The 18,107-nt window shown below is 42.7% G+C and overlaps 1 protein-coding gene across 2 annotated transcripts in view; it reads right to left on the bottom strand.

Annotated features, from left to right (window-relative positions):
- Nucleotides 1–402: 402 nt before the first annotated feature.
- Nucleotides 403–18,107, bottom strand: part of Hmgn3 (high mobility group nucleosomal binding domain 3) — a 34,730-nt gene continuing 17,025 nt past the window's right edge. Inside the window, exons 2-7 of one of the 2 annotated variants that reach the window (XM_051140447.1) lie at nucleotides 10,982–11,032; nucleotides 5,403–5,432; nucleotides 2,463–2,513; nucleotides 1,148–1,261; nucleotides 930–1,029; nucleotides 403–606 (exon numbers count right to left, since the gene is read on the bottom strand). In XM_051140447.1, coding sequence (XP_050996404.1) covers nucleotides 593–606; nucleotides 930–1,029; nucleotides 1,148–1,261; nucleotides 2,463–2,513; nucleotides 5,403–5,432; nucleotides 10,982–11,032 — 360 coding nt within the window. In that variant the 3' untranslated portion in view covers nucleotides 403–592. The remainder of the gene's footprint in view (nucleotides 607–929; nucleotides 1,030–1,147; nucleotides 1,262–2,462; nucleotides 2,514–5,402; nucleotides 5,433–10,981; nucleotides 11,033–18,107) is intronic. The other variant, XM_051140449.1, reaches the window with a different exon arrangement.

Below are 18,107 nucleotides of genomic sequence, written 5' to 3' on the forward strand. Positions count from 1 at the left end.
CTGATTTCTTAGAGATAACATCATGGTACCAACTGTGCATAGTCTTTGCATCGTCTGCATCAATCAAATGAATCACTTCCTCAATTTAATAAAGACCCACACAGGTATGTATTTTGCAGACAAGAAAACCTTTTTATTTTAAACCACAAATAGTCAGCAGGTGGCTACAACTATCCACACTTCGTGAAAATCACATAAAACCTAGGCACAAAAGCACCACTGATTATTGCTCTAGAAAAATTGCATGAAAGTTTCAAATATGCACGGTAAAAACACCACAATATGCACAGGACTACATTTTTAATGCAAGGGCATAAAATGCTGAATCCTTATGACACACAGCTTCTGATATCAAACTGGTATTTATATGACTTGAAAATGATGGAAATTTCCAAAAAAAAAAAAAAAAAATCACCATAAGAGGATAAAATGTCCATCTTCATATATATATTTTATGCCAACTAATAGAGTCCTAAAAAATTAGCATTTACAAAATACTTGGTAAAAATAGCGTTTAAAAGTTGTCCCAAGAGGTACGTGAAATGAACCCCTGTTTTCCACGACAAGTCATTCTCCCTCTTTATCTATAGATTTAGTTCTCTGTGCCTGTGAATAAAAAGAAAAACAATATATAGTCACCAACAAAACCAAGTATAACCAAAGGAAAGTCCACCCACCAAGAAACACACTTTTGCGCATTTGGCCTCTTGTTTTCCTTCGAGGTCTACTTCAAAACACACTTCAACTCTGGGCGGAAAACAGACAAGGCAGGAATGCATTATGCCAACACTTGGGCTGCGGCATTTATTGCTTTCTGCTACTTTAAACCACCACAGAAGCCTTACCTGTGGGCTCCAGTGTACATAATAAGAAACAGCACGCTACTACCTGATTCTAGTCACTGCAAACGTGCAGAATGTCTACTGTACCCTTAACTCTCACTGTTTCAATCTGCCCCTTTACTGACAGAGTGCTGGGTGGGGGGCTTCTGCAGGCTGAGACATTAACAGTTGAGCGAGAGATGTGGATCTGCAATAACATTACAGGCAATAAAGAGAGACATGATAAGTGTGCTATCCAGAGCTGAAGGGCTGAGAAGTTTCTTTTAAGACTGGTTCCATCAGTGGGAGGTGGTCGTGGAAAGTACCTCTTCCGCTTTAGTGTCACCATTTGCAGATGGTGCAGTACCTTCCTTTCCAGCTTCCTGCTTTTCTTCCTTCTTCCCCTTAGCGCCTCTGCTAATCTTTGTTCCAGGTTCTTTCTAACGGATCGAAGCACAGGGAAACAGAACGTGTTAGACGCGCAGAGCGACGTCAGCGAACGTCAAGGAGCCCCTGCCGGGACCCAGCTAGGTACAATGGCGGCTACCATAATGGTCTTAGCAGAAAGTAGGGACTCAACTTTGCTGTTTCACCTCAACTACACTGTAGCTACACGACAGTGTAAATGGCCGCTTGTTGAGCCCACCAGCACTGCTCTTCTGTGGGAAAATGATGACTGGCCCAAGTATCACTCAGGGACATTTCTACTGTGAGTGGCTTTGGTGTGGAGAGGGAAACCATAGGGCCTGGGGAAAAAGGGAAAAGCCTGGGGAGGGGGAAAACCCACCCACCAGGGACCACAGCTTTTCCTGTTGCTCTCCCACATGAGCAGTCATGTGGAGCTACACATCTTACACAACTAGAAAGGTGTTGAAAATAAAGGCCCAGATGAAGAAATGCTGCTACTCTTATGACTGCTCTGCTTTGGGAAACTGTTTCCATTACCACACACAAGTTCAAACTGTTTTTTTGTTTTGTTTTGTTTTGTTTTGTTTTGTTTTTTTGGTGCTTTGAGGGGTCCAGTGCAGGACAGTCCCTGGGCCTAAAGATTCATTGGCATTCATATACTTTAGTCCTCTACATCTGCTAAACAGGACTGTCACATCTATTTCAATAGACTAGAGTGAGCTGAGGGTGACTAAGTAAAGCTTAGAATGTGCCTCACAGTGTCAGGCTAATGTTCACTACTTGCTAGAGTAAATAATCATGTTTTTATTGCTAGTTATGGGACTGGCTATGTACCCGTGAACAGTTATGTAAGACTGAGCCCTTCTCTGACATCTGGTGCTGATAGCAGTGGTGGGGTCCAGAGCCAGCTCTAACCTCACCAGTCCACCGTATGATTGACTGCGTGTTGTTCTGAGGCGGCTGCCAGGCCCCTTCTCACAGGAGGCTGTTAGGACCAACTTGCTATGCTTCCTGCACCTCACTGACCAAATGGAAACCATATTCCTGCTGACACGTAAAATGGCACCCTGTGTCTTTAAAGAAAAGCCCACAGTGATGGGGACGACTTTCTGGCCTGTACATTTTAGCCTACTCATTAAACGGGATCTCTCCTCAGATGATTTTTTAGGCATGGAGTTATAATTTACTCAGTGCTTAGAAAGCCAAGGGAGGGAAGAGGGGACTGTCTCTTACCTTAGCAGATGTTTTTCTTGGTTTAGGCTCAGGTTTTGGTGGCACCGGTTTCTGTAGAAATAATTTAAATTATACAAATACCGAAACTGACATCATTAGAACCAAAGAAAGAAGACAAATGTGCTGAAACGACAGCCATTGGTTCTGACTGTGCCTCTGCCCGTTCCAAACTGGTCTTTTCAGTATCGGGGACTATTTTCATTCTGGGTTTGCAAGTGATGGGCACATGAGAAGGAAAAGCTGACTCATTAGGCTCTGGTCCAGTAGAGCTCTCTGGGGGCAGGTTTAAGTTTCTCTTTCTGATATCTCTCTACTTCCTTTTTTTTTTTTTTTCTTTTTTTTTTTTTTTCACAACACCACAGCAAGAGGAGAGGCTCTGACCCTTGGCTAAATGGCTTGGTGAATTCACCCTTGGTGACCTGCCCAACAGACTAGAAACCACAGCACATCATAGGCAAAGTCTACCGTCCACTGGTCACCAAGGCTGAGACCTGGTAAAGTTCTTCAAAGACATATCTAAATCCCTCCAGGTGACACAGATTTCAGGTTCTGTGGCCAACCCTCTTCCTGTTTCATCCTCTCCGATGTCAGTGTTAAGATAAGAATCTAACACAAGACATTGGGCTCATTTGTCTCTGGAGCTTTTTATTCAGACTATAACTATGGCGACCTGTCTGGCTATTATAAGTTAAGAAATTTTCTTTGTGGGTACTTTAGGTCAGATATTTCTCTAGTAAAGGTTTAAAATATGTACATCTCTCTGAGCACTAAAGAAATGTTTTAAAGATAGAAAACACTGTCCAGGGTGTTCCCTGGGAAGAAAATGTGCCTTTTCCCCTAGCAGCTGTAAAAGATTTAGAATTCACATTGACTATAGCCTTTATGTGTGAAATTTAATTGGTAACAGTTAGTTCCAAAGGGCCAGCTTCTAGAGGGGAAAAAAAGGTACACCTGGTGACTCACTCGGTGATCCCAGCACTCAGCACACTGAGGCAGGAAAGAGCTGCCAGCATGAGGCTAGCCTCGGCTACATAGTGATACAACCTCAAAAACCAAAAAGGAGGGGCAGCGAGTGGCTCAGTGGGTAAAGGTGCTTGCTGTCAAGCCTCATAACCTGAGTTCTACCCCTGGGGCACACATAACAGAAAGAGAGAACCAACCCCTGCAAGTTTTCTTCTCACACACAAGGAAATAAATGTAACAACAATATTAAAAGGAAAAGAAAAAGAAAAAAATTTAAAGGGTTGAACTCAAAAGGTAGAAAAAAATTTTAGTGTTAGTATCCCTCCAAATCTTTAGTCTGCTTCGCAAGTACAGAAGCTTTCATGGCGCCTAAATCTTGTTTCCACTTAAATCATTTTCATCTTGGTCAGCATTCAGTAATATCAAAATAGTACCAAGAAACTAATGTTGAGAGAGTGGAGGGGGGAGAGGGAGGGAGAGAGAGGGGAAGAGGGCGATGAGGAGGGGGAGGGGAGGGAGGAGGGGAGGGGAGAGAGAAAGAGAGAGAGAGGGAGAGAGAAGAGAGAGAGAGAGAGAGAGAGGAGAGAGGAGGGAGAGAGAGAGAGGAGAGAGAGAGGAGGGAGAGAGAGAGAGAGGAGAGAGAGAGAGAGAGAGAGAGAGAGAGAGAGAGAGAGAGAGAGAGAGAGAGAGAGAAGAGAGAAAGAGAGAGAGCACCTGCGGAGGCACAAAATCCACATCAGGTGTATTCCTCAACCAATCTCTGCTTAATATCTTGAGTCACTGTCTCTCATTGAACTAAGTTCACTGAAGGGCTAGCCTCGCTGAGCAGCTTGCGTCTGCTTTCCAGTGCTGAGATGCAAGGTACACACGGCTACACCTGGCTCTTTGTGGGGCCTGGAAATCCAGACACAGCTCTCATGCATGCATGACAAACACCTTACCCAGTGAGCCACCTCCGCAGCCTTCAGAGGAGCTTTATAGTCTGGAGCAACACTGTTAACCCCCCCCCCCCCCCCGCCATGATCTCAGTGACAGGGACTTCTTATACTGATGGCTCCTGGGTCTCAGAAAAAGCCCCCTTTAAATTTTGGTTTTCTTTGACTTTCAAGGGTTATCCTCTTAACTGGCATGAGATTTGCAACAGTCCTCTGTCTTTCTGGTGACTGATACTACGGCCCTACGGGGACTCGTGTGAAACACTTTCAACTTCTATGTGGGGCTAACATCCACTTCCTCATTTGTTTCAGCATTCAGTGTGGGAATGGATCGCCGTCAGTGAGCCTTCCTACCCCCCCCCCCCCCGCCCTTTTTTAGACAATAGCTCAGACTACAGGAATTGGGGGAAAAATCCTCAAGAAATCCAGAGTCAGGCTGGTTTCTTTGTTTGTAGAAAGGGAGAATGGATAAGCAGACTGCAGGGAGGAGCGCATGAGCCAAAGAGCAGCATATACAGGCTGCAGCAAGCTGGAGCCCAGGTTTAGTCTCACTGGTCCATCCGAGCTCTGTTCTAATCCTCATCCTCTCCCTGGGCATGGCCTACCGAAGGAGATGAAGTACATCTCTTCCAAAGATGTCCCAGGTCTGCAATGTAGCTAAAGTGTATGCATTAGTTACCTTTAGGAACACTCCTGCCCAGGAATAAAATGTTCAACAGTATTGGCAGAGGGTACACACTCTGGATCCACTTCAACATGAACTCGTGTAGAATTTTGAGACCAGAATTTGCTTAATGTACTTGCTTGTCTTCAGCAGTTCCAGTCTGCAGGGGCCTTATATACCTGATAAGGGACCTGGCTACTGTTTTCCACTGATGTGGAGTTGCTTGATGATGTGGGTCAGATTTAAGAGAATTGAGACCCTGAAGTACTTTCCCAAAGGAAAAGAAACTGGAGGAAAATGCCAGCTAATCGTCCTTTGGCCTTAGACAAGGGAGCACACATTCCTAAGAAGCTAGAGGGAGGGGCTCTGAGAACTTACCGCTGACAATCGCGCCGACCGTCTTGTGGGCTACAAAAGAATGGGGAAAAAAATTTTTTTTTGGTAATTATAAACATCCAGGCTGGTTTTAAAATTCACTCTTGATATATTATACATTGCTGAAAGAGTAAAATGGATGACACCTATCATCCTCTACAGGTTAGCACAACGAAACATGCCAAGCCCATTGGGCACTCTAGAGAAAGCATTGCTACAAGAAACAGGCTCACCTTTCATCAGGTGGCTTCTCCCAGGTAAGGGTGCTGGGAAAAGAGAGGAATCCTGGCTCTACTCTAAGCCACAATTGTTTCTTTTGTGATAAAACTGACATCAGAACCTCACAGTGTCTCAAAAAGTGGGCTCTTTAAAATGGAACCAAAATCTTTAAGCTAGAAGGAGACTTAAGTAATTACACCGAAGCCCACATAGTACTTTTCTGTCTCTGCTATGCTGGGAAAGCAATGACTGTAAATCCTATACAGGTATGAAAGGTTTTCGTTTTTTTGTTTTCTCAAACCCAGAACAAAATCAACACAATTATCTACTAAAACCAGGTTTCACGAATCTCTTTAATTTCAAAAGTTTAGAAAATTGATTAGATAGATATGAACTGAATTTAGCTTTTTTTTTCCAGAAAATCTTTTGAAGGATTGCACCAGTTAATAGCCTCTGATACCCCAAAGAGTGCACAAAATAACCCAAGCACCCCAGCACACAAAACTGACCTCTTCACTACCCAGAAGAACCTACTTGTCCAGGGTGAAGGCATTTAACTTTCTAAAACTAAAATTGGCTTTCTCTGCAGGTCTCACAGCATGCTTTCTGTTCGTTTTACTCACGTCTCTATCTCTAATAGAACCCAGATGCTGCCTAACACATCCATGAACATCTGCTGAATAAACGAATTCAAGCTCTTCCTGACTCACGTGGCTTTATGAAGACCCTGACTCATTATGTTAAGTTTACATGCTTCAAAATTTTTCTTTAAGTGGGTCAGCAAAAAGCAGTCAGTGGGATCTTGTGTCATGGAGAAAATTCTAGAATCTGTGCAGAAGTCAGTCTAGGTCAGTGGGTCAGGTTACACTGGAATAAATAGTTCTTGACATCACTGCATCAAAAACCTTCTGGCTGAAAGTCCCAAGAGGAGCTAAGCTCATCTTTCTTGAAGCCACAGAAGGAAATGAAGGGCCAGAGCCCCCATGAATAATTTTAACGTTGGGGTCTCAAGGAACGATCAGAGCTGGACCTAAGTCCAGATAATAGAATGGACAAGGAGTGAGAAGCCATGCGGGTTAAACTGTGGCCTGGGGCACAGTCACCACCCAGGATAGGACGTAATGGTCACCACACGGCTGGAGGCACAGCTGCAGTCAGGAGAGAAGAATGCACAAGGGATTTGCCACAGGAAACACTAAGGTACCTGCTGGGATTCTCTTGGGTGCCTCTGGGACATCACACCCACAGACCTTTAGGAGACAGGTCCCAAATCCTGCAATGCCTTTCTCAGGCCAACCACATTGAGTACCGCTGAGGAAAAGACAGCATTCCCACTTAAGCTGTGCAAAACATGTGTGCCCTGTGCTTCTTCAACAAGGTTTCTGAATATGGAAAACAGAAGGGTCTCCCCCACCCCCACCCCCCATTACTATAGAGCTCATCTCTGAAGCTTCCGTGTGGCCTCAAAACAGGCTCCTACTTATCTACCATCTAATATGTATGGCTTGCAAAATTAACTCTGTCCGTGGCGAAGAGTGGCGGCCTCCTTGTTGAAACTTGACTGACCCAAACCCCTTCCTGCTTGGCTGTCACCCTACAAGCTTTCTGCTGCCTTCACTTCACCAGTCACGCCATTCTCCTACCCCCAAAGCACCATGATTTTGTCCTCCAGTGTTGCCAGTGCCTAGCAGGGATCCTTAGTAAGGGCTGAGACAAATGGAAGAGATAAGCACCAGAAAAACCGTAGATTATTCATTTACGGAAAGGAGCCCAACTATGTAAGCCATTATACATAGCTGCCCAACCAGTTGCTGTTTGCAAAATCTTATTAAAAAGAGGTATTAAAAAAAATCATGTGAAGGATTTCCCAACTGCAAAACCCTGCCTCTCCATGCCAACCTTTGAACCATTCCTGAGGGATGGACTCATGACAGAGCAGTGCTGCTTTACAGCGCAGGCCTCCAGCTGACTGAAACACACACTTCATTTAGGTTCCGGATAAGCACTCCAAAAGAAAAGCTTGGGAAATTGAAACCACAACAGTCTCTATAGGCTGTCTAACAGAGCCAGACTCTGAAAAGTAGATGTTTTACCATAAAATCATTTTATGACTTCCTACCTAAAATTTACCAGCTCTTCTGTGTCATAAAAAAAAAAAAAACTTTTAAAACTCCCTTTCCAGTTATTACCATAGGGGATTTGATTTTTTTCACTGCAGTGAAGGCTGAGATTCCCCTTTCACTCAGTCAGCAGTACCGCTTACGCATGCAAGTGTGGATACCTTCCTGGAAAGTCCCGTCAGCTTCCATGGCCTTAACATCTATAAATGATTGCCCTGAATTTATTGGATGCAAAACAGATTAGACTGCTGTTTATTCCCCTTTAAAACATTTAAAGCATTTGAAATATTCATTTAGGGATCAGCTTTACTTGGTAGAACTGGGTGGGTGGGGGCGCTGTTAAGGAATTTCTCTTAATTTGTCAATTGAGTGAGAAATCATAGGAAAAGTAGTCTGAGGAATGACACTGGGAGAGGGAACGAGGGGTTTTAGGATGCTGGGTCACTGTGGCTCATGTCAGTGAGATGTCAGAGTTATCCAGTAAGCACTACTGATTGGCTGACTGCCCCCAACTGAAAGACATAGGGTCTGTTTCAACACCCTGGCCGCAATCGCAGCACGTACGTCTACTCTCACAAAGTTCAAAGGGAGAGAGAGATCCAAGTAGAATCACTGGTCTTTGCTGATCATTGCTTCAAGCTTAGTTTTCACAAGATGCCCCTTTGCTTCTAAGGCCTGGCATGCTCTTTTAGAGCAAAACTTAAAAGTGGAGTTGCTTTTGATCCTCAGAAACAAAACAAAGGAGAAGTCCAGCAGGAGCGGCCTCCCTCCTTTTCAGAACAGGGAGTCAGAGAAAGACCGACGGACGGCCTCGGCTGGGCAACGGAGAAGCTGAAAGAAGTAGGAACTGGGTCACCGCATGAAAGGTGGATGGTGGACGAGGGCTGGAGATTGGGGCCTCAGGTGTCTCCCCTGGTTCTGCTAATTACAAGTTGGGACATTGGGAGAAAAATCGTATTGCGCTAAGAGCCCTTCTCCTTGACATAAGATAGGGATCATTGCGTGCGCCCGGCTGCTATCAAAGCCAACACTGCTCGGACGCAGCCTATTCCTTCTCCTGGCTCTTTACTTTTTTTTTTTTTTTTTTTTTTCAAATAGCAAATGTGCTATTATTTTGCTTTACTCCCTCTTCCATACTAAAATGGAGTCTTTAGGATGGCAAAGTTTTCCTGGTTTTTCCCCCGTTAGACCCACAGGGCCTGGAACCATGCTGGGAGCTTTTACAGGTGCTCATGTAGTTTTTGATAGGAATGCTTCTTGGCCAGGAGTGCAGCACAGTGGTAAAGTTAAGCATGGTTTTCCAAGGTTCTGGCTCCCAGCTCTCCCACCACATGGAGAATAAGAGAAAAGACTGCTTCTGAGGGTTTATTGAGCAGGTCAGAAACAAGAATGGAAATGAAAAGGCTTTGTGATTGGCATTGGGTGATGAGCACGGTATACTGTTCAGGTCATTTATTGTCCAAGTCTCCTGAGGGGCACAGCTCTGTACAATGTCCTCCAAATACCACAGCCACGGTGGGAAATCTTCAAAGGAAGAGCCCCCTTTGTAACCGGTATCTGTTCATCCTGGTTGACATACAAAATGACATAACTGGAAAAATTCAGCTTGAACTGAATTTCAATTCTCTTAGGGGAAAGAAAAAGATCAATCAGCATACTTCCGGCAGTTCTGAGAACTAGTCAGCACTCAAGCTAACCGCTGACCTTTACTTTCAAATGACTGTTAATGTCCGAAGACATGTGATGAGTTTTAATCTGGCCTTGGCTTGAGTTGCAGGTTGAAAAAAGAAAAAGAAAAAGCACTATCTACAAAATACTTTTGTTAGGAATAATATAAAAATACATAATGGAAAATAACAATCCAGAAAAGCATAAAGAATAAGAATCTTTGGGCTAATTAACATATCTAAGTTATATACACAAAACTCCTGCTTATCTTTTATGTGCACCCAAGCCAGCATTTGTTTCTGGCACAGAAGGAGTAGGAAGGCTTTCTGCAGTCAAGTGTCTCCTCTGAACAATGGCTTTAAGGCTTTCTGACTGATCAAGTGAAATTGTCAGCCCTCAGAGAGAAGCCTAAATGTGCGCGCGCGCGCGTGCGTGTGTGTGCACGTGCACGCACTACCTAAATCCAAAAACATTGAGGTTACACTTCACCAATCGTTCTAAAAATTATGTTTTGTCAGTTTCTAAGTGTCGTTTTTGTTGTTGTTAGCTCTAGTATGTGTGTGGTGACTTTAATGTAGATTTCTGATTTCATCACTATCTCCAACACAGTTCACTGTTGGTACACGGATGACAAGGGCAGGCGGGTTTGTTGTTACATTATGTCTGTTAAAGATTTTTCTCCTTTCAGAATGAATTTCCGTGTACAAAGCTTATGTAGGGTTTGGGTATCATGATGAATTCCTCTGAATTATTAACCATGATATGAATCACCCCATCAAAGAACCTGTAACTGGATATTGTTTTTGCTCTCTTGTGACCCCTTTTAGTTTGTAAGTTCAAGTGTAAAAGCTGAAGTTTCCCATACACAGAAAAGCTCTGTGCAAAAGGAAGAAGCTGTCATCACACATATATCTCATTTCTGACTTTAGAGACATCTTCAGTATCTCCATCAAGGGGCAGACACAGGCATGTCTTCCAAGTTCTTAACCCTTTTCCAGGTTTCTGTATTTTAACACAAAGCATCTTTGAGTCACAGACTAACTGGTTATCTGAGTAATTTAAGAATTTTCCTAATTAAAAAAACTTTAGTATTTTGATGTATTATGAAGCTTTCGATAGTTTTGTCTTTAGAGATGAATCCTCTTAGGCAAATACTCAGAATCAAAAAAGGAATTCATAATTCACTCATTGGAGCAGAAAATTTATGAAATCAACAACCTTTCATTTTCTTGTTATGAAAGGCGGCCTCTGTTCTCCTTGATGAATTTACCTATTATCTTGCTCTCTGCCCAGAAGGAATTCTCAATACCCACTTTGACAGACAGCAGGACCAACAGGCAGAAACACAAACAGTGTTGGAAAATACCTCATCAACGTACTCAATGAAACATGCCTAAGCCAAGTGGAACTACACACAGACTCTTACCTCTGGCTTTTAGCCTAAGCAGACTTGTTTGCAATGGTATTCCTACACACACACACACACACACACACACACACACACACACACACACACACACCCCACAAAACATTTCAACACTAAGACTTATCTAGGGACGTCAAAGCCATGCTTACCTCTTGTTTAGTTAGTTTGATCCCATCTTTGCCCTCTGTATTCTCTGGAGACTAGAAAGAAAATATTTCATTGAATCATATCATATTAAATTTGAAATCACACAGAAATTATTAAAATATACATAGATAATATGACTCCTAGGACCAGAAAAATAAATGTACTAAGTATATACTTTAAGACAATGTACAGTGTGTATGTATGTGTGTGTGTTTGCATGTGTACTCTCACTCTGTGTGCATATATCAAAGCCAGGGGTCAACAGTGAGTACCTTCCTCTATTGACTTCCACATTTTTTGTGAGACAGGGTCTCTCCATGAATGCAGAGCAAGTTGCTTCTATGAGACTGGCTGCCTAACCAGCTTCTGGGGATGCCTATTTCTGACCCCGGGCTGGGATTGCAGACATAGGCTGCAGCGCCTGGCTTTTCTGTGGGTGCTGGTGATTCAAATGCAAATCTTCACACTTTTATAGTAATCACTATAGCCACTTGGCTGTTTCTGTAGCACCAAGGTGTACATTTCACACAGACACATGTGCATGCGCACGCGCGCATGTGTGTGCATGCACGTGAGCACGTGTGCGCGCGCACGCACACACACACACACACACACACACACACACACACACACACACACTCCTACTTTTTAAAATTGTGGGTGAGCCTGCAGGCAACTTCCCAAGGAGGCCACTGAAGGCAGCATTCCAGGAGATTGTGAAGCCACCCATGGGTGCTGGGAATTGAACTCTGTTCCTCTGGAAGAATAGCAAGTGCTTGTAACTGTTGAGCCATCTCCCTACCTCCTCTCCTAGTTTTAAAATAGGAAAAGAATTGCTATGCACCCTTCTTTGCAATATACGTACACCTTAAGCAACGTTCATTTGTCCTTAATGAATCTAGAACTCATTAGTCAGTGGTGGGAAGTACCTGGAACCTACTGTCTTTTTTACCTCTTTGTTGGCATGTCAACATGGATGGAAGAGATCATACAAGCTTCCCCGCCCTACCAATGAAGTACTACAGGCAATTAATGGCTGACAAAACACAGAAGATTCATTTATCCCTAGGGTTGAATCCTTTGGCAGATTATTAACTACATAAACACATTACACACATGAGCAATACTGAATGAACTTAGCAGGTTGTATTTACATATATAGGTATATATATATGACATATACATGTGTTATGTATGTATAATACACAATATTATACATACACATATATGATAATGAAATAAATTTGAGAGGGAATGGCGAAGACACAGGAAAAGTTGGAGGGGGACAGAGAGCGATAGAAATTATGTAAATACAGTACTTATGTATGAAGTTCTCAAGAAAATAATAATGAAAAGAAGGCAGTACGCTCAGCAAGGCCCTGGACAACCACAGCAACATATTCTCATCCTATATTTGCTTTGCTTTGACCTCTAGATCATTCCTTGATACGTTTTGGTAAATTTATATGTTTTTTCCCCCATCAACAGTTCTAACAACTTTACTAAACTCCTAGCATGAAAGGCAAGTGTCCTGGTGCTCCCCAGATAGTTTGTCTCCAGATTTTAATCCTCCTCTTGAGGCAGCTCTTCACACTCCTGTGACAATTCACACCTGGCCACCCACCTCAGCGGCTCATGACTGCCTGTACCTCCACTTCCTGAAACGGAGGCTCTTCCTGACCCCTCTGTGCATCCATATTCACATTCCCAAAGTCACACTGAGACATGCACACAGGGAGACATAAATAAAAAAAAAATCAAGCTTAAAGACAAAAAGGCTAATTAGGAAATTGAACAAACTTAGATTGCACAACTGTGTGACGCTAGAAGGTAAAAAACTATGGCACTAATAGGTGGCCATGATGACTGGAGAGCCATTAGAAAATACACACAGAGGGTTGGTGAGATGCCCAGTGGGTGAGGAATACTTGTCACACAAGCCTGACAACCTATACTGAAAAGAGAACCAAGTCCTAAAAGCTGTTCTCTCATCTTCACATAAGAACCATGGTACACACATGTGCATGTGTTCTTTCACACACACACATTGCATGCACACACATACACACAAATAATAAAAAAAATAAAATGAAAGAAAACCCCCACAGAAATAGCAAACTGACGTTTATCACCATGTTTGGCTTAGCATAATAAAACAGCTATATTCATGCCTCATCTGAAAAATGAGAACAAAATTCATAGGACCATATAGCCCACTGCTTAGCAGAACTTGCCATGCTGTAAACTAGTGTGAACTTCTCACAGAACAACTTGGAAAAAGCTGATAATCCAATAATTTTTTGTAAAAAAAAAAATTGTTGCATTTCTATTATACCTAATATGGCACAGTTGGAAATAATATGCATGTTCAATAAATAACAGGGAGCTATTTAAACTATGTAACTGGGGCTAGGGAGATGACTTGGTGGCTAAGAGCACTTGCTGCTCTTCCAAAGAATCCAAGTTCAGTTCCCAGAATCCATGCTAAGTGACTCAGAACCACCTGCAACTCCAGGTCCAGAAGATCCAATCTCCTCTTCTGGCCTCCACAGCCATATGCACACATGTGTATAAATATACACTCAAGGGCTAGAGAGATGGCTCAGAGGTTAAGGATATTGAGTGCTTCTCCGGAGGTCCTGAGTTCAATTCCCAGCAACCACATGGTGGCTCACACTCATCTATAATGTGATCTGATGCCCTCTTCTGGCCTGCAGGTGTACATGCAGGCAGAGCACTGTACACATAATAAATAAATAAATAAATAAATAAATCTTTTAAAAAATATACAATCAAACATAATAAATAAAATAAATCTAAAAAATAAACTATGTAAATATTAATACAGCAAGACTAAAATAACCATAAAATAAAATAAAGATCTACATATAATAATAATAAACTTTTATAAACTTAGATGATAAAATAGTAAGTAAAATGTAGGAAATGGTAGTCTTTGAGAAAAACAGAATGTTTCAAGGCAAAGGTCACAGAGACTCTGTCCCTGATCTCTCTGTTACATATGATTTACCAGCTCCCATTTCCCAGAAGCTTCCTTGCCCACAAGGCTATAGCCTGTTTCCCACAACTGACTAATTGTTCTCTCCTCCAAACAGAGCCTCCCCTGTCCAGAAGGGAGACAAAACTTTCTCTTTTCTGTCCTCCACTCTTGCACAGGAATGGCAGCTTCCCCACCCTTATGTTAACTGAGTTCTAGAGAGCAACATCACAGCGAGTCTGAGAACATATTGACAGTTTCTACAGGGGTCACTGGTTTTCATGACATCCTAGGTTACAAACTCGATCCGTCTGTCCATCCAGATTTTCTGTTGGGTCACTCAGGGATGTTCTCTACGTGTAAGTGGTAAATAGGCAAGAAAGCATTATGCCGCTATTATAGAAATGTATATTATATATTAACATACCTGGTTAGGTTTTTTCTACTTGTCACAGGTAGGAGTCATTAGAAAAGAGGATGCTTCTGTTGAGAAAATGCCCCCACAAGACTGTCTTATGGGCAAGCCCATGGGGGTATTTTCACAGTTGATGTGATTAACGGTTGGCATGGGCAGTGCCAACCCAGGGCAAAACATTTTGAGTTGTATAAGAAAGCAGGTTGAGCAGTTCTTTGGAGGAAACCTGTAAGCAGCATCTGCTATGGCTTCTGCCTTCAGTTCCTGCCTCCAGGCTCCTGCCCTGGCCCTGACTTCTCTGAGTGATGAGTGATCTGAGGGTTGTAAGGTGAAATAAGCCTTTTCCTCCCCAAGTTACTTCTGGTCATGGTGTTAATCACAGCAACAAAAACCATATGTGTGTGTGTGTGTGTGTGTGTGTGTGTGTGTGTGTGTGTGTGTGTGTGACAATAGCATATATAATATATAATGAAAACATGTATAATATATATTACTATATAAACTCAATGTTAATATTACTTTCAATATTATATGCCATGGGTTACTAGCAACCAATATTACCAAGAGATCAATCTTTAAATACAGATCTAATGATGTTTGTATTTGCCGCAACAAAAGACACTGTATTAAGAAGGCATGAAGAATGAAAATGTTAATGTCATCCCATGAGTAAACTGTATGACTAGAGATGTGACAAACTACTACTCCAGACAAGGCTGACTGCTCTGGCAGTCTCTCCACAGGGGTTTCTATGATCACGCTCAGACATAGTTCCAGTTAGGAGCAGCTGATGTTTTCTCTGGGGTCAGTGTGCTTCAGTGGCCTGAATACAGGGCTATGGGCTCAAAACTCTGCCTTGAATCTTGGCTCCAAGAGCTGTGTCCTAACTCAACCAGAGGCTTAGTCTCCACATCCATGAGTGCTTTAACAGTGACTCCTAACTTAAAGGTTCATGCTTATTATGACTAAGCCAGACGTTAAGAGAAAGCAGCTTGTGAACTCAACTACTATGTTATACAATACAAGGTACAGGCGATCTTAAAGAGCCTTTTGAGTAACAAAACGTGAAGTGACAGTCAATGGAGCCTCAGAGTTGCACACCTTTCCCAACATCCAGCTTCTCTGCAGCTGGTGGTCATGTTGTTGCTCACAATGACCAGGTAGGTGTACTGTTTTGGGAAGACCTTCATTCCTGAACATCTTACCAGCACACTTCACCACTGTGACTTGGCCGTGAGACTGGCTCAAAAGGAGGAGGATATGCTGTGAAGGAATTGACGCTGGCTGCATGAAGGCACTGTGTCAAATAAGGACGAAAAAAAAAAAAAAAAAAAGGAGTAGGCAGAAGTTCAGAGAATACTCGGGTGCGAGGAGCTTTGCACGGCCTACACGGAATACGGAAGCAAGTAGGTTCTTGCTTCATTGCCTGGTGTACACCAGGTTTGTATGAATCTGGTGGGAACCAAGAACACCCAAGAGCCTGGGAACCTTGGGCAAACAAAGGTCTCATGCACATCCAGGAGCGTCCTTCAGATCCCAGCTGCCCTAGTGCTAGCTAGGAAGGTGGAAGACAGGCAAGATGGCTAGGAGGTGCGTACAACAGAGAGTCTGACAGGTCAAAGCACCAGTGAGAGTTGATTTCATGTTAAATCAGAGGCAGCTGGGGTGGGCTGGGGGTGGGGGGATCACTGAATTCCCAGTGACTGGATCAGGACACAGACTCAGATAGGAAGCATAGAAACATTTTAAGGAAGCACAGCTCATCGAAAGCAATCTTAAAAGAAGAGCAGGTACCTTTGGTCAGAGACAAGCCAGACACTTGCTGTATGACTTGGAGCTCAGTAGCGTCACTCTCTACAAGATGAGCTCATAAGGATTCTGATGAGCACTGGCATGTGCCTCTGAGCTGTGTTAATCTCAGATTCAGGTTTACACATTTGTTCCATGCCCTAAGAAGTACTAAGGAGTCTAAAGAGCAAATGTCACAGGAGGCTCTACCATCTAACAGTGGGGGGGGGAGGGGGGGAGGCTGACGTCTTAACTGAAGACTGACTTTCTCATCACTGTGCCCCCCTTTGCTACTACTGTTAGAGCCCAGGGTTACAATTTTCCAGCACAGCAATGGTGTGCTGTATGGCCACATATCAGGGCTAAAACCTCTTTTCACCCAATACTCAGTGCTAAGGCTAGCATGGGCATTCCCCCATCTTCTTCTCTGCAAAGGGTGCTACGTTCTTGTGCCTATAAACATAGCACCTCTATGCTTTCACCCCAGACGAGCCCTGGCCTCTGTTTCCAGGAAGCTCTATCAGTTCTCAAAAAGGAAAACAAATGGGATAGGGCTAGAGGAGCCTTTGCTTGCTCAGTCAGATTTAAAGGCTTAGAAATAATAAAACAAACAATTTAGATGTAATTAACACTTATGTTGACTTGCATACCATCCACCTCCAAAAAGAGAAACACACACACACACACACACACACACACACAGTCAAGACTACAGAAGGTATGAAGATAAATGATGTATAAAATATGTAAAGACTACAAACAATTCTGTGTCCCCAAACAGACTTCATTTTCTGCAGTAACAAGGAGGGACTATCAAATAAGCACAAACATAGCTGTTTGTAAGCAAAAGCTAGAGCCAACCTCCATCAGGAGAGTACACAATAAAACAATATGGAGCAGTGACAACAAACTATATGTTAGGTATGTAATCGTGTATAAATCTCACAACAGCCGTGAACTAAAAAAAAGGTATCAAGTGATTCTAACCAAAGTTTCAAACTACATGTAAGTGCTTAAGCTGTAAGAACAGCAAAGAAGGCCAGGCTTGGCTGTGCCACACCTTTAATCCCAGCACTCAGGAGGCAGAGGCAGGTGGGTCACTGTCAGTTCGAGGCCAGCCTGTTGTACAAAAGCAAGTCCAGGAGAGCCAGGACTGTTACACAGAGAAACCCTATCTCAAAAAAAAAAAAATCTAAAAAAAACAAAAACAAAAAACAGCAAAGAAGAAAACCACAAGCAGGTTACTTAGAACAGGTTACTCCTAGGAAAGTGGGAAAAACCAACTCAATGCAAATATATTTTTTTAAGATGGATGGTGACAACATTAACTTACTATTCTTACTTAAATCATATAGAGATAGATATTGTATATGTAAATATTCTATATTAAACTGTCTTTGATTTGTAAAACTGCAAGAAGTTCTGAACCAAATAGGCAAGAAGGAAAACCAAATCTTATTCTCTTTTAATTACAAATTTCGAAAAAGAAATACAGTTTATAAACTCCGAAAATTAAAAAAAAAAAAAAGTCAAAGCATGAGCTTAGAGGGTCAACAAGAGAAATGGCTGATGGCCACTGACCAATTATCCCAGAATGCAGTAAGAATGATAAGGAGACGGACAACAGTACAGAGGGAAATGAAGAGACAAGCGGCTACTTGAGAAACTTCAAATCTCTCTGAGAGGCAGCTCAGAAGCTGAAAAACGTGGTACCAGTAATACAGCAAAGACAGAATGGCTGAGCATAAGGCCAACTATGACAGATGTACAGCGAAGCAAGGAAAACTGCAGAAAAAGGTTATCGGAGTTAAAAGGCAGGCTACCTGCAGATAATCACTCCTCCCTAGTAATTATAAGTATCAGTCAATATTGTCCGTAGTCTAGGCCAAGTGTCAATCTAGAATTCCACGCCTCGTTGCCGTCCCAG

This window comes from Acomys russatus, chromosome 32, assembly GCF_903995435.1.
Source record: "Acomys russatus chromosome 32, mAcoRus1.1, whole genome shotgun sequence".
In the NCBI taxonomy this organism is placed as follows: Eukaryota; Metazoa; Chordata; class Mammalia; order Rodentia; family Muridae; genus Acomys; species Acomys russatus.